The 14,520-nt window shown below is 43.0% G+C and overlaps 1 protein-coding gene across 7 annotated transcripts in view; it reads right to left on the bottom strand.

The window, feature by feature from the left end:
• The window catches only part of hnrnpdl (heterogeneous nuclear ribonucleoprotein D-like), a 28,146-nt gene that overhangs the window by 12,245 nt on the left and 1,381 nt on the right, over positions 1–14,520 (bottom strand). For all 7 annotated transcript variants that reach the window (XR_010975625.1, XR_010975626.1, XM_068038123.1 and 4 more), the window contains exons 2-4: positions 12,906–13,074; positions 11,446–11,607; positions 10,661–10,792 (exon numbers count right to left, since the gene is read on the bottom strand). Coding sequence is in view for 5 of the 7 variants with exons in the window: in XM_068038123.1 (XP_067894224.1) it covers positions 10,661–10,792; positions 11,446–11,607; positions 12,906–13,074 (463 nt within the window). In the remaining 2 variants the exon portion in view is untranslated. The remainder of the gene's footprint in view (positions 1–10,660; positions 10,793–11,445; positions 11,608–12,905; positions 13,075–14,520) is intronic.

Below are 14,520 nucleotides of genomic sequence, written 5' to 3' on the forward strand. Positions count from 1 at the left end.
TCCAGAAAATTACTACAAACTAAGTTATCAGTAGAAAATGGGACACAGATTCAAACTAGTAAAAGAAACACAAGGAATCTGCTGTTTACACTAAAAGTGATCAACATACAGGATGGCGAAAATTTTACAATCATTTAAGAAACAACTGGATCCTACAATGGGATGACTAGTTTGGGGGGTTGGGGGGGGGGGGGGGGGGGTGTCGCCTCTGGAAGTATGAACTATAACGGGTTGAATAACCATCTACATCTATGATCCTGTTACTGGGTACATTTCCAATTATAAATATCAGGAGCAGCCATGTTAAGACACAACGGGTCCTTTCCCAGAACTTGTTAACTAACAAATAATGCTTAAGGGGTTTGGTCTTGTATCTGGCAATTTAGTTGAAGATGCTACAAGTGACACAGGGGGTATTGCACGAAGCTCGCCTTATGAATTTCCTTCTCTCCCCACTTGGAAGTGCCAACTGGAAGAGCTGTTTTTGTCTGGGGCCTTTCTGGTTTCCAGAGATGCCATTCGCCTGTGTAGAACCGAGCCTTTCCGGCTTGAAGAGGGGAGATTCTTAGATGTTTGTAAAACAGTAAAGATTATGGGGGGGGGGAAAAAAACTTTTGAAAAACCCCAAACAATGCCAAGTTGCTTTTTTATTAGGAGCACTCTGCAAAATGCTACATGAAAAGATTCCTGAAAGGAGAATTTAAACAAATTGTATATTAAAAAAGACTTCACAAACTTTGCAGTCTACACAAACTTCAGCTCATCCAAAACTGAGCTGCCTGTATCCTATCCCACACCATTCCACTCATGTGTTTTCTCACTGATCTACATCGCTGGATGGCTCCCCCCATCCCAAAGCCTCAAATTTAAAATTACAAAAGAACATACAGCACAGAAACAGGTCAGTGAACTCACGTGTGCTAGTGTTCATGCTCGACACCAGCCTCCTCCCACCCATCATCATAACCTCCATTCCTTTCTCCCTCGTGTATTTTAGTCTACCTTTCTCTTAAATACATTTATGCTATCCACTCAACTACGACACTAGGTAGAAAGTGCCACATTCTAGTTAAAAATAAGTTTCTCCTGAATTCCATTTTGGATTTATTGGTGATTTATTGTTTATTGCACCTAGTTTGGACTCTTCCAAAGTTGGAAACAAGTCTACCTCAGCAAACCCTTAAAAGGCCCCTATCAGGTCACTCCTCAGTCTTCTCTTTTCCAGAGAAAAGAACCCCAATCTGTTCAGTTTTTCCAGATAGGTATGACTTCTTAGTTCTGGTATCATCCTTGTAAATCTTTTTTGCATCTTCTCCTCTGCTTTTATATCGTTTTTTATAAAATGGAGACCAGAACTGTGCACAGTACTCCAGTGTCCTAAATAAGTTTAACATAACTTCAGTTTTTCACTTCTGGCTCAGTAGAAATGAACCCCAGTGCTTTGTTTACAGTTTCTATGACCTTCCTAAAATAATTTGTATCTGTTGTCATGCAGGCCCCCACCTGCCAAGAATGAGGCACACATTATTTTGCCACATGAACATGAAAACTTAAAATTGCTGCTCGGAAGAAAAGAGGGCCTATCTCAAGAAATTGGCAGGCCCCTCGCCAGAAAGACCTTTTTTTTTGTTGCATACTAGCAGACAGTGTTCAACAAATGACCCAGTCCCTGCTCCCCCAATACACAGACGATCTGGTCAGACCAGTTCAATCACATGACTAACTGGCAGTTGGAGTTTTTTGAATTTGAACTTGCCAGAGTTTTAAAACTCACAGCTCTTTGCTCCTGGACTGAAAAGATCTCACTCCTGTCTGCTCTCATCGCTTTCTCACGAAACTGAAGACCCACAAGAACCCCAAGTGAAAAGTCTCCTACAGTGAACAAGGTTTAAGACGAATACTGGGCACCAATGAAAAGCAAGACTACCTACAAAAGGACCCTACAGTGCGCTTGAAGCACAGTTTTAAAAAAATGTCTTCAGAGATTGCCTCAAACCTCTCCACTACTTTTTCTTCTGCTCTTTTCTGTCTCTATTTGCATGTGTGCATCGCGTATGCATGCTAGCATGGCACGTAGCGTGCATCCGTAGGCACTAACCTAATTAGAGTGCAAGTTTTAATAAATTTCACTTTTCTTCTTTAAACCTAAGAAAGCCTGTTTATGCTCATTTCTTTGCCTTACAACTAGAAAGTGGTGAACAAGGATTCACCAAGGGGGAGCTCAAAACACTGTTTAAAATTAAACCGTTACAATAAGACCAGGTGAAGGCTGAAAAGACCCCTAGACACCTTTCACACCTGGTCGTAACACTGTACCCCACTTAGATTCTTATTTTCTAAGGCATAGATGGCTTCCTTATTCCACTACCAAAATGCACCACCTCTCACGTTTCTATATTGAAATTAATTTGCCAATTTACACAACCATTTTGCATGTTTATCATCTTGTAATTTGTCAGTCTTCAGTATTGACTACACCTCCTAATTTGGTGTCATCCCCCAATTTTGAAATTGTACTTCTGATTCAAATTTGTTAATGGTGAAAATTGGTCTTAGCACCGATCCATGTGGAACACCACATTCTATCTTTGCCAGGCTGAGAAGCTACCTGTAACACCTACTAATTTCTGATTTGTAGCCATCTTGATATCCATTTTTCTCCTTGTCCCCCGATTCCACTTGCTCTGACCATAGCCAGGAGTCTACTATGCAGTACTTTAGCGAAGGCTTTTTGAAAGTCCAAATATACTACATCTACTGTATTACCCTTATCTGCTCTCACTGTTCAGGTTGATCATGCATGACTTTATTTGAAACCCAACTGACTATTCTTTACTATAATAAAAACAAGAAATGCTGGAACCACTCAGCAGGTCTGGCAGCATCTGTGAAAAGAGAAGCAGAGTTAACTTTTCGGGCCAGTGACCCTTCTTCGGAACTAACAAATATTAGAAAAGTCACAGGTTATAAGCAAGTGAGGTGGGGGTGGGGCAAGAGATAACAAAGGAGAAGGTGTAGATTGGACAAGGCCACATAGCTGACCAAAAGGTCATGGAGCAAAGGCAAACAATATGTTAATAGTGTGTTGAAAGACAAAGCATTAGTAGTGCCCCTCTGAACTTGAGGCACTCCGTTCTCTCAGGTCTAACCCTGACATGGTCATCAAACCTGCAGACAAGGGTGGTGCTGCTGTTGTATGGCATACCGACCTCTACCTTGCAGAAGCTCAACGCCAACTCACAGACACTTCTTCCTACCTCCCTCTGGACCATGACCCCACCACCGCACATCAAGCCACCGTCCAAAGGAGTGTCACTAACCTCATCGCCTCTGGAGATCTTCCCTCTACAGCTTCCAACCTCATAGTCCCGCAACCCCGGACAGCCCGATTCTGCCTCCTTCCCAAAATCCACAAATAGGACTGTCCTGGCAGACCCATTGTGTCAGCCTGCTCCTGCCCCACTGAACTTATTTCTTCCTCTCGACTATCTTTTCTCCGCTGGTCCAGTCTCTTCCCACCTACATCCATGACTCTTCTGACGCCCTATGTCATTTTGGCAATTTCCAGTTTCCTGGTCCCAACCGCCTCCTCTTCACTATGGACATCCAATCGCTCTATCCAACCTCCATCCCCCACCAGGATGATTTGAGGGCTCTCCGCTTCTTCCTGGAACAGAAGCCCAACCATCCCCATCCACCACCACCTGGCTGAACTTGTTCTCACATTGAACAACTTCTCCTTCAACTCCATGCACTTCCTTCAAGTAAAAGGTGTCGTGATGGGTACCCGCATGGGTCCTAGTTATGCCTGTCTTTTTGTGGGATATGTCGAGCATTCTTTGTTCCAGTCCTACTCAGGCCCCCTCCCCCAACTCTTTTTCCAGTACATTGATGACTGTATTGGTGCAGTTTCCTGCTCCCGCCCCGAACTGGAAACCTTTATCAACTTTGCTTCCAATTTCCACCCTTCTCTCACCTTTACATGGTCCATCTCTGACACTTCCCTTCCTCGACTTCTCTGTCGCCATCTCTGGGGATAGGTTGTCTACTAACATCCATTATAAGCCCACCGACTCCCACAGCTACCTCGACTACACTTCTTCACACCCTACCTCCTGCAAGGACTCCATTCCATTCACCCAGTTTCTCCGATGCATCTGCTCTGATGATGCTACCTTCCATGACAGTGCTTCTGATATGACCTCCTTTTTCCTCAACCGAGGATTTCCCCCCACTGTGGTTGACTGGGCCCTCAACCGTGTCCGGCCCATTTCCCGCACCTCTACCCTCACCCCTTCCTCTCCCTCCCAGAACCGTGACAGGGTTCCCCTTGTCCTCACTTTCCACCCCATCAGCCTCCATATCCAAAGGATCATCCTCCGCCATTTCCACCACCTCCAGCGTGATGCCACGACCAAACGCATCTTCCCCTCCCTTCCCGTCAGCATTCCAAAGGGATCGTTCCCTCCGCGACACCCTGGTCCACTCCTCCATTACCCCCACCACCTCGTCCCCGTCCCATGGCACCTTCCCCTGCAATCGCAGGAGGTGTAATACCATTCACCTCCTCTCTCCTCACTATCCCAGGCCCCAAACACTCCTTTCAGGCAAAGCAGCGATTTACTTGTACTTCTTTCAATGTAGTATACTGTATTCGCTGCTCACAGTGTGGTCTCCTCTACATTGGAGAGACCAAGCGCAGACTGGGTGACCGCTTTGTGGAACATCTCCGCTTGGTCCGCAAGCAGGACCCTGAGCTTCCGGTTGCTTGCCATTTCAACACTCCGCCCTGCTCTCATCTCTGTCCTGGGATTGCTGCAGTGTTCCAGTGAACATCAACGCAAGCTCGAGGAACAGCATCTCATCTACCGATTGGGCACACTACCGCCTGCCGGACTGAACATTGAGTTCAATAATTTCAGAGCATGACAGCCCCCCATTTTACTTTCATTTTTAGTTATTTTTTCTTTTTTAATTTTTTACAATTTTTTTTGCATTTATTTCATTCCATCTGTTTGTTCAGTTTGCTTACCCACTGGTTTTTTTCAGGTTTGCACTTGCTGCTGTTCAATATTCAGTCCGTTAACACCTAATCTGTACTAATGCTTTGTCTTTCAACACACTATTAACATATTGTTTGCCTTTGCTCCATGACCTTTTGGTCAGCTATGTGGCCTTGTCCAATCTACACCTTCTCCTTTGTTATCTCTTGCCCCACCCCCACTTGCTTATAACCTGTGACTTTTCTAATATTTGTCAGTTCCGAAGAAGGGTCACTGACCCGAAAGGTTAACTCTGCTTCTCTTTTCACAGATGCTGCCAGACCTGCTGAGCGGTTCCAGCATTTCTTGTTTTTATTATAGTAAAGAATAGTCAGTTTGGGTTTCAAATAAAGTCATGCATGATCAGATTTCCAGCATCCGCAGTATTTTGCTTTTATTTGACTATTCTTTACTATACTTTGTGTTCAGATGTTTTCCTATTACATCTTTCAGTAAAGATTCCATTATTTTTCCTACCAGCAAATGAGAACCCAACCAATCTATAGTTTCCTGACCTTGTTCAATATCCCATTAACAAAGAACAGTACAGCACAGGAACAGGCCATTCGGCCCTCCAAGCCTGCTTGATGCCTGACTAAACTAAAACCTTCTGCACTTCCATAGTCCGTATCCCTCTATTCCCATCCTATTCATATATTTGTCAAGATGCCTCCTAAATATCTCTATGGTACCTGATTCCACCACCACCCCCGGCAGCAAGTTCCAGGCACTCACCACCCTCTGTGTAAAGAACTTGCCTCACACATCCCCTCTAAACTTTGCCCCTCTCACCTTAAACCAGTGTCCCCTAGTAACTGACTCTTCCACCCTGGGAAAAAGCTTCTGACTATCCACTCTGTCCATGCCGCTTATAACTTTGTAAACCTCTATCATGTCGCCCCTCCACCTCCGTCGTTCCGGTGAAAACAATCAGTTTATCCAACCTCTCCTCATAGCTAATGCCCTCCAGACAAGGCAACATCCTGGTAAACCACTTCTGTACCCTCTCCAAAGCCTCCACGTCCTTCTGGTAGTGTGGCGACCAGAATTGCACACAATATTCGAAGTGTGGCCTAACTAAAGTTCTATACAGCTGCAGCATGACTTGCCAATTTTTATACTCTATGCCCCGACCGATGAAGGCAAGCATGCCGTATGCCTTCTTGACTACCTTACCCACCTGCGTTGCCACTTTCAGTGACCTGTGGACCTGTACGCCCAGATCTCTCTGCCTGTCAATACTCCCAAGGGTTCTGCCATTTACTGTATACCTCCCCCCTGCATTAGACCTTCCAAAATGCATTACCTCACATTTGTCTGGATTAAACTCCATCTGCCATTTCTCCATCCAAGTCTCCAACCGATCTATATCCTGCTGTATCCTCTGACAATCCTAATCACCATCCACAACTCCACCAACCTTTGTGTTGTCCGCAAACTTACTAATCAGACCAGCTACATTTTCCTCCAAATCTTTTATATATACTACAAACAGCAAAGGTCCCAGCACTGATCCCTGTGGAACACCACTAGTCACATCCCTCCATTCAGAAAAGCACCCTTCCACTGCTACCCTCTGTCTTCTATGAGAGAGCCAGTTCTGTATCCATCTTGCCAGCTCCCCTCTGATCCCGTGTGACTTCATCTTTTGTACCAGTCTGCCATGAGGGACCTTGTCAAAGACTTTATTGAAGTCCATATAGATAACATCCACTGCCCTTCCTTCATCAATCATATTCGTCACTTGCTCAAAAAACTCAATCCAATTAGTGAGACACGACCTCCCCTTCACAAAACCATGCTGCCTCTCGCTAATAAGTCCGTTTGTTTCCAAATGGGAGTAATTCCTGTCCCGAAGAATCCTCTCTAATAATTTCCCTACCACTGACGTAAGGCTCACCGGCCTATAATTTCCTGGATTATCCTTCTTAAACAAAGGAACAACATTGGCTATTCTCCAGTCCTCTGGGACCTCACCTATAGCCAATGAGGATGCAAAGATTTCTGTCAAGGCCCCAGCAATTTCTTCCCTTGCCTCCCTCAGTATTCTGGGGAAGATCCCATCAGGCCCTCGGGACTTATCTACCTTAATGCTTTGCAAGACACCCAACACCTCATTATCAAAAAGGAGGAGATGACTGAGACTATCTACACTCCCTTCCCTCGGCTCATCATCCACCAAGTCCTTCTCCTTGGTGAATACTGATGCAAAGTACTCATTTAGTACCTCGCCCATTTCCTCTGCCTCCACATATAGATTCCCTTCTCTGTCCTTGGGTAGGCCAACCCTTTCCCTGGTTACCCTCTTGCTCTTTATATACATATAAAAAGCCTTGCGATTTTCCTTAATCCTGTTTGCCAATGACTTCTCATAACCCCTTTTAGCCCTCCTGACTCCTTGCTTAAGTTCCTTCCTACTGTCTTTATATTCCTCAAGGGATTTGTCTGTTCCAGCCCTTACGAATGCTTCCTTTTTCTTTTTGACGAAGCTCACAATATCCCGCGTTATCCAAGGTTCCCGAAACTTGCCAAACTTATACTTCTTCCTCACAGGAAGATGCTGGTCCTGGATTCTCATCAACTGACGTTTGAAAGATTCCCACGTCAGATGTTGATTTACCCTCAAATAGCCGTCCCCAATTTAAATTCTGCAGTTCCTGCCTAATATAGTTATAATTAGCCTTCCCCCAATTTAGCACCTTCACCCGAGGACTACTCTTATCCTTATCCACAAGTACCTTAAAACTTATGGAATTATGGTCACTGTTCCCGAAATGCTCCCCTACTGAAACTTCTACCACCTGGCAGGGCTCATTCCCCAATACCAGGTCCAGTACGGCCCCATCCCTAGTTGGATTATCTACGTATTGTTTCAAGAAGCCCTCCTGGATGCTCCTTACAAATTCTGCCCCATCCAAGCCCCTAGCACTAAGTGAGTCCCAGTCAATATAGGGGAAGTTAAAATCACCCACCACTACAACCCTGTTACCTTTACATCTTTCCAAAATCTGTCGACATATCTGCTCCTCTACCTCCCGCTGGCTGTTGGGAGGCCTGTAGAAAACCTCCAACATCGTGACTGCACCCTTCCTATTCCTGACCTCCACCCATATTGCCTCGCTGCATGACCCCTCCGAGGTGTCCTCCCGCAGTACAGCTGTGATATTTTCCTTAACCAGTAATGCAACTCCCCCACCCCTTTTACATCCTCCTCTATCCCACCTGAAGCTTCTAAATCCTGGAACATTTAGCTGCCAATCCTGTCCTTCCCTCAACCAACTGTCCGCCAATGTTCTAGCACTCTTTTAGTGCCCCTATCTCTGCTCCAGCTTCTTTCAATGTGCACAGATGCAATCCATCTGGGTGCACAGATCCACCCCAGATCCAGGGCTTTATCCTCTCCAAGTTTGGTTAATTTATCAATTATCTTCCCTAATTCTCTCTTCTTCGATCTCGTCTAATGCTATTTCCACTTTGCCTCTATTTACCCGGGAGACTAAAACTACAATTTTGCCTTCAAGAAAACATCGTATGCCAAATGAGAAATATTAATTCATCAGTTGGAAATTTACATTAGACTTTTAATGGAAAAAATCCTACAGGAAAATAAAATAAAATACTGGCAGCCAAGATGGCCACCGCAATTTGAATCTGAAACACCTTTGTACATTCAAGGCAGACAGAAGTCGGAGGAGCCCTGAACCCAGAACAATGGCCTGCTCTAAGTAATTGAATTACCCAGGATTGCTTCACTAGCACGATAGTCAAGGCCATCCTGACACATTGACTTTGAAAGAACAAACTGCTCAGAGTGTAAGTATTGGCATGCTGGAACCTGGAGCCAATTCTGAACCTTGTATCTCATTAAAAACAAAGTGGATTGAGAGAACCATGTGACCATCTGTCCATCTCTGAAAAAACAGAAGATTTTTTACACTCACAGAAGATAAGCAGTAAATCAGTGTGCAGCAGCAGAAAGCTTGTTTGAAAACCGTCTGCGACTGTGGACCATCCAAGCTTACAGACCACTACAGCCAGCGACCAGGGCAAGAGCGCCAACTACAATTCTGACTTCAAGAAAACCCTGAGCAAATCCGACCAGCCACAAAGTGCACTTTGACCACTTAGAACCTCAAGAATACAGCTTCAGCTGAGGACTACCGGATCATCTGCTTCACCGACTCTGTATTTAAGTTCCGTTGATTCTGGACTTCAATCCAACCACCAAATCTATTCTTCCCTCTAATGTATTTGTGTGCGTGTAATTCTCGTGTGAATGCGTGCGTGAATGTGTAGCGTATTTTTAATTATTTTGAATCGGGGTTAGAGTGTTAAGCATAACAAACTTACCTCTTGTTTAAATTCAAGAAAATCTGTCCGATTGGTTCTTCCACCATCACAGTAAAGGTAAACAGGGAAAACACTCACGGAGGTGGTAAGCACAACCACTGTTTTAAAAAAGGAATAAACCCTGTTGCGGTCAAACACGAGGAAGGGCAAGAGGGGAGCCTGAGACCCCCTCCTTACCTGGCTGTAACAACATTCAATATTTTGGCCATTTCACTGTCATTACCTGTGAGCTCATCTTGTTTATCCTTTCGTGGCCCTAACCTTATTTTCCTTTTTTGTCTCTGGAATAATATTTTCATATTCATTGTTCGATTGCATAGACCTTCTTTGCCTTCCTAATTGCATTTTTGACTTCTTTGCTAACTTCTCTATTTGCTTTTGTTTTCTATGCATTTAGTTTATGCCCTCTGCTTTAGTTTCAATTTTGTTCATCCATAGTGTCACATTGTTAGTTTGTTCCTTTGTCTTGTTTTTGAATGAAATTAATTTCTTCTGGATGCTAATTATCACCGTTTTAAATATTTCCTACTCCTGTTCTATCTGTCAATATTCTTTTCCAGTTCATTTCCCTAGTTCCATTCTCATACTCGCAAAATCTGCTTCTTTCCCAATCTATTACTTTGGTCTTTGTCTTATCTTAGGTCCTTATTAATGCTGGCCTTAAATCTTATTTTGTTGTGACTGCTACTGCTTGGATGTTTCCCTCTCACTTCTCTTATCTGCACTGATTCTTTTCCCCTTACTAGATCCAGCAGTGATTCCTCACTTGTTGGCCTTCTTACATACTGGGCAAGAAAGAAGTCCTATAAACACTAAAATCCCCATTTCTTCCCCCCCTTTACCTATTTAAAATCCTTCCATCAACTCGCACATCCCCATTTTTCTTACCTCCTCCAGCGTTTGCCCAAACTGTCAGTTTCTGACTGTAGCTTCTTGTGCACATCCCCTTCCCTTTGCTCCACCATTGGCAATTATGCATACAGCCATCTACCCATTCTCTGGAATTTCTTCTCTAAAGCCCTTTGCCTCTTCTGCTTCCTCTCCACCCTTCATATTCTCTCAAATACACCTGTGACCAAGCTTTTGGTCAACCCTTCGAACATCTCCTGTGGCTCATAATCCTTTCCTCTTGCAGATTACGCCTCTGAAGCATTTTGAGACTTTCTCCATCTTAGAAGTGCTAGATAAATGCATGTCACTTTAGTTGAAGTGTGTTCTAAACCTAATGTGCTAACCTTGAATTATATTAAAAACTTTACTGGACATACCTTGCTAGATCCTATGTTGTGATACTTATTTTCTAATAGCCGTTTTACTGGTTCTTCCTCCTTAAACGTGATGAAACAAAAGCCTCTCCGTTCATTTGTCTTGTTGTCAATTGGAAGTTCAATGCCTTCAATCTACAAGGGAAGCAGTTCAGTTATATTTCAAGTCTTTGTGCACAGTCCTGTTCACCATTTAAAGAAATTACAATCTACTCCTAAATTTTTTTTTTAAATACAAAAACAAACAACTCGAAGTAAGCACTATAAAGCAGTAATTTAGTGCTTAAAAATTTGAATGATCAAATAGTTTTAATTAAGTGATTCTACAGGGAACATTTCCTCCCAAACCCACAATAAAATTGGGTACCCTTTTGAATTTTCTTCACACCTTGAAGAAATGCTGACCTGATAGCTAATTTTGATGCAGGCCAGCAACATTTCTCATACAAAGCAGAATAGATCTGTAATGTAATAACCTTGTGTATAGCATGTATTTCCTATCTACATTACCCTTACTTCCTGTGTCACGATTTTTGAGTAAAACTTCAACATTTACAATGGAAAACCTCAGTGAACATCTTCCCAATCCATTTTAATACATAGAATACAAGATACATTTATTGTATGTGCAAAGAAGTACAATATTCCTGCGACTGTCAGCAAAATAGCATCATTTTAAGTTATACAATAGGTTTTTGACAATAAAAATAGAAGTTAACTAAATTTAGTACAATTGGTGGCTGTTTACATCAAACTTTTTCTGCCAGAGATTATGAATTACAACTTGCCTCTCCGTATGCTCCAAAGTAGTCCTTAACCATTTCTTCTGGTACATCAGGACTTAGGCCACCAACAAAAACTTTCTTAGCTGGTTCTTTGCCCTTAATTGCCTTTGCTCTTTTAGGATCAATGAGCCTCCCATCCAGTTTGTGTTCCTTCAGTTCCAAGACCTACAAGAGTTTAAGAACAGTTTCGGTACTAAAACTACAATTTTTAGAAGCTATATATACACTTGTTCAAAATCAAAATAATTGACAACCTTATTTAAAATCTTTCAAAGATTGTTTGCTAGTATGTGATAACAAAAGTGACAAATCGACAAGGGGGGGGGGGAATGAACTCTTGACCTCTGAATTTCTTCCATTCTGCTCAAGTTCCAGTTATAAGTTCAGTGCTCACTTGTCTGCAGTAACACAAGCAGAACTTGCTGTTTTACACCCCCAACTCCAAAAGCATTTCTACAATAATCAAGGCTCCTAATGAAATGTAGTATTTTCTTAGCTCTTGACCAAATTATACTTTCTGGTAAATTCAGTTATTTAAAATTGCACCCAATCATGTCAAATAGGAACCAAAATAGTCCCCTGGTTTAATAAATAACTTCGGCAGCAGAGGTCAAATTTAGGTGCACAGGAGAAGCTCCTACCTCAATCCAATATATTTTTCCCAGCGGGGATCAATAACAAAAAGCACATTTGTGTACTTAAAATGATCACATCCGCTCTTTACTCACCTAGCTTCCTGCCAATTAGAGTCATGACCTGGGGTGAAAAGCAGAGGTCAGTGCCACAAGAACACAAACTGCACGCTTCTTGGTATCATTCCCTGCTGACAACAAATATCTTCAAAAATGGATTGAGTTTTGAACAAAATTCTCACAAGTAATCTATAGTTCATATATGCACAACATGGAAAGAATTTAGGTATAATCACTGCATTCTAGCATTCATTTGAAGTAGCATTCTCCAAATGAATATCCAGAGTCAGCTTTCTGCAAGCTAACTCTTGCATAATCACTACTAAAAACTCATTAGAAAGTGATCTGTAATATGGAAAGTTGTACATGAACACCCCCCCACCCCACCATCATATGGACTACCCCAAAAAACAAATGAAACACCCCTCCCCCCCCCACAGAATGGGTCAACACTATTGAGGTCACTTATACAAGGGCATAAATCAAATACCAGACTAGTAGCAGTCTGAACTAGGACATCAGAAATACCTATGAAAATAATCTACTGATTTCACTAAACATTGGAACCAAAGGAGGGAAACCAAATTCTACAGCTTAGTAATGTTTGTGTCTATAAATGTCACAACTGGATATTCCGATTTTCAAGAAGAGTGAATACCCATTTGTAACATGCTATTATGAACATTTCCCAATACAACTTTTTATCCACAGGCGACACGCATACACATATATTTTGATGGGACTTCTTAACAGTATTTTGAGTTGATTTACCCTGTCCACGCTTGCAGGTTCTCGGAATAGTACAAAACCAAATCCTCTTGACCGCCCTGTCACCGCATCCATCTTTATGGTACAGTCCACTACTTCACCGAACCTGGACAAGTAATCTGTCAAATCCTTCTTGCTTGTATCCCAGCTAAGACCCCCAATGAACATTTTTCTGTGAACAATAATATGTATATAGTGACCTTGGCACTCCTGGTATATTTGAATGCATTATTTATAATTAAACAAATAGCAATACATGGTAAAAGTTAAACAATAAGTTGTCCAAGTTACCTTAATCATGTCTTGTGGATAAGTTACTTGTTTCCATGTCCCTTGGGGGTGTTTCTCATTTTTAAAATGCTATATATTAACATGTTCATATTTTATTACAAAATGCATTGTCAGTTGGGTTTCGCTGCCAAACATTTTCCCCAAAATAAGTATCAAGATTATGAATACACAACTGTTTTTTTGTAACCAACTTAAAAAACACCTCTAACGCAGTGCAATAGTTCCATCAATCTCAGAGATGGAGATTAAATACACAAACAGCACTGCCCTGGTAGACCCATCATTTCAGCCTGTTCCTGTCCCACTGAACAGATTTCTTTCTAGCTCAACTATTTTTTCTTCCCTTGTCCAGTCTCTTCCCACCTACTTCCACGACTCTTCCGTTGACCTCCATCACTAAGTCCAGCTTCCTGGCCCTAACCGTCTCCTTTTAAGCATGGACGTCCAATCCCTTATACATCTCCATCCTCCACCAGAACAGTTTGAACATTCTTCACTTCTTCCCTGAATGGAGGCCCAACCAGTCCCCATCCACCACCATCCTCCTCCGCCTGGCTGAACTTGTTCTCACATTGAATAACTTCAACTTCACTCACTTCCTCCACATAAAAGGTGTTGCTATGGGTACCCGGATGGGCCCTAACCGTGTCTGCCTTTTTGAGAGATATATGGAACATTCTTTGTTCCAGTCTGACTCGGGCCCCCTCCCTCACCTTCATCTAGTACATTGATGACTATCAGTGCCATTTTCTACTCTCACCCTGAACTGGAAAATGTCATCAACTTTGCTTCCAATTCTCACCCTTATCTTCACATGGCCCATCACCAACCATGTCTTCTCTATCTCCATTTCTGGGGATAGGGTATCAAACAATATTCGCAAAAGCCCACTGACTCCCACAGCTACCTTGACTACACTCGCTCACACACGACTTCCTGCAAGGACTCTATTCCATTTTCCCCAGTTACCGTTGCATCAGTTCAATGTAACCTTCCATACCAGCGCTTCCAGTACTGTCCCTTTTTCCTCAACCGAGGATTCACAACCCACCCTGTGTTTGACAGGGCCTTCACCGTGTCTGTTCTATTTCACATGCTTCTGCTCTCACGCCGACCCCTCCCTTCCACAGCCACAACAGGATGCCCCTTGTTCTCACCTTCCACCCCACCAGCCTCAGTATTCAACAGATCATCTGGACGAGGGTGCTGTGGAGACTCAGTCAATCCCAACACCCCTTCCCTATGGCACATTTCCATTCAAGTGCAGGAGATGCAACCCCTGTTCTTTTACCTCCTCCCTTCCCTCCATCCAACACTCATTCCAGGT

Source organism: Heterodontus francisci, chromosome 1 (assembly GCF_036365525.1).
Source record: "Heterodontus francisci isolate sHetFra1 chromosome 1, sHetFra1.hap1, whole genome shotgun sequence".
NCBI lineage: Eukaryota > Metazoa > Chordata > Chondrichthyes > Heterodontiformes > Heterodontidae > Heterodontus > Heterodontus francisci.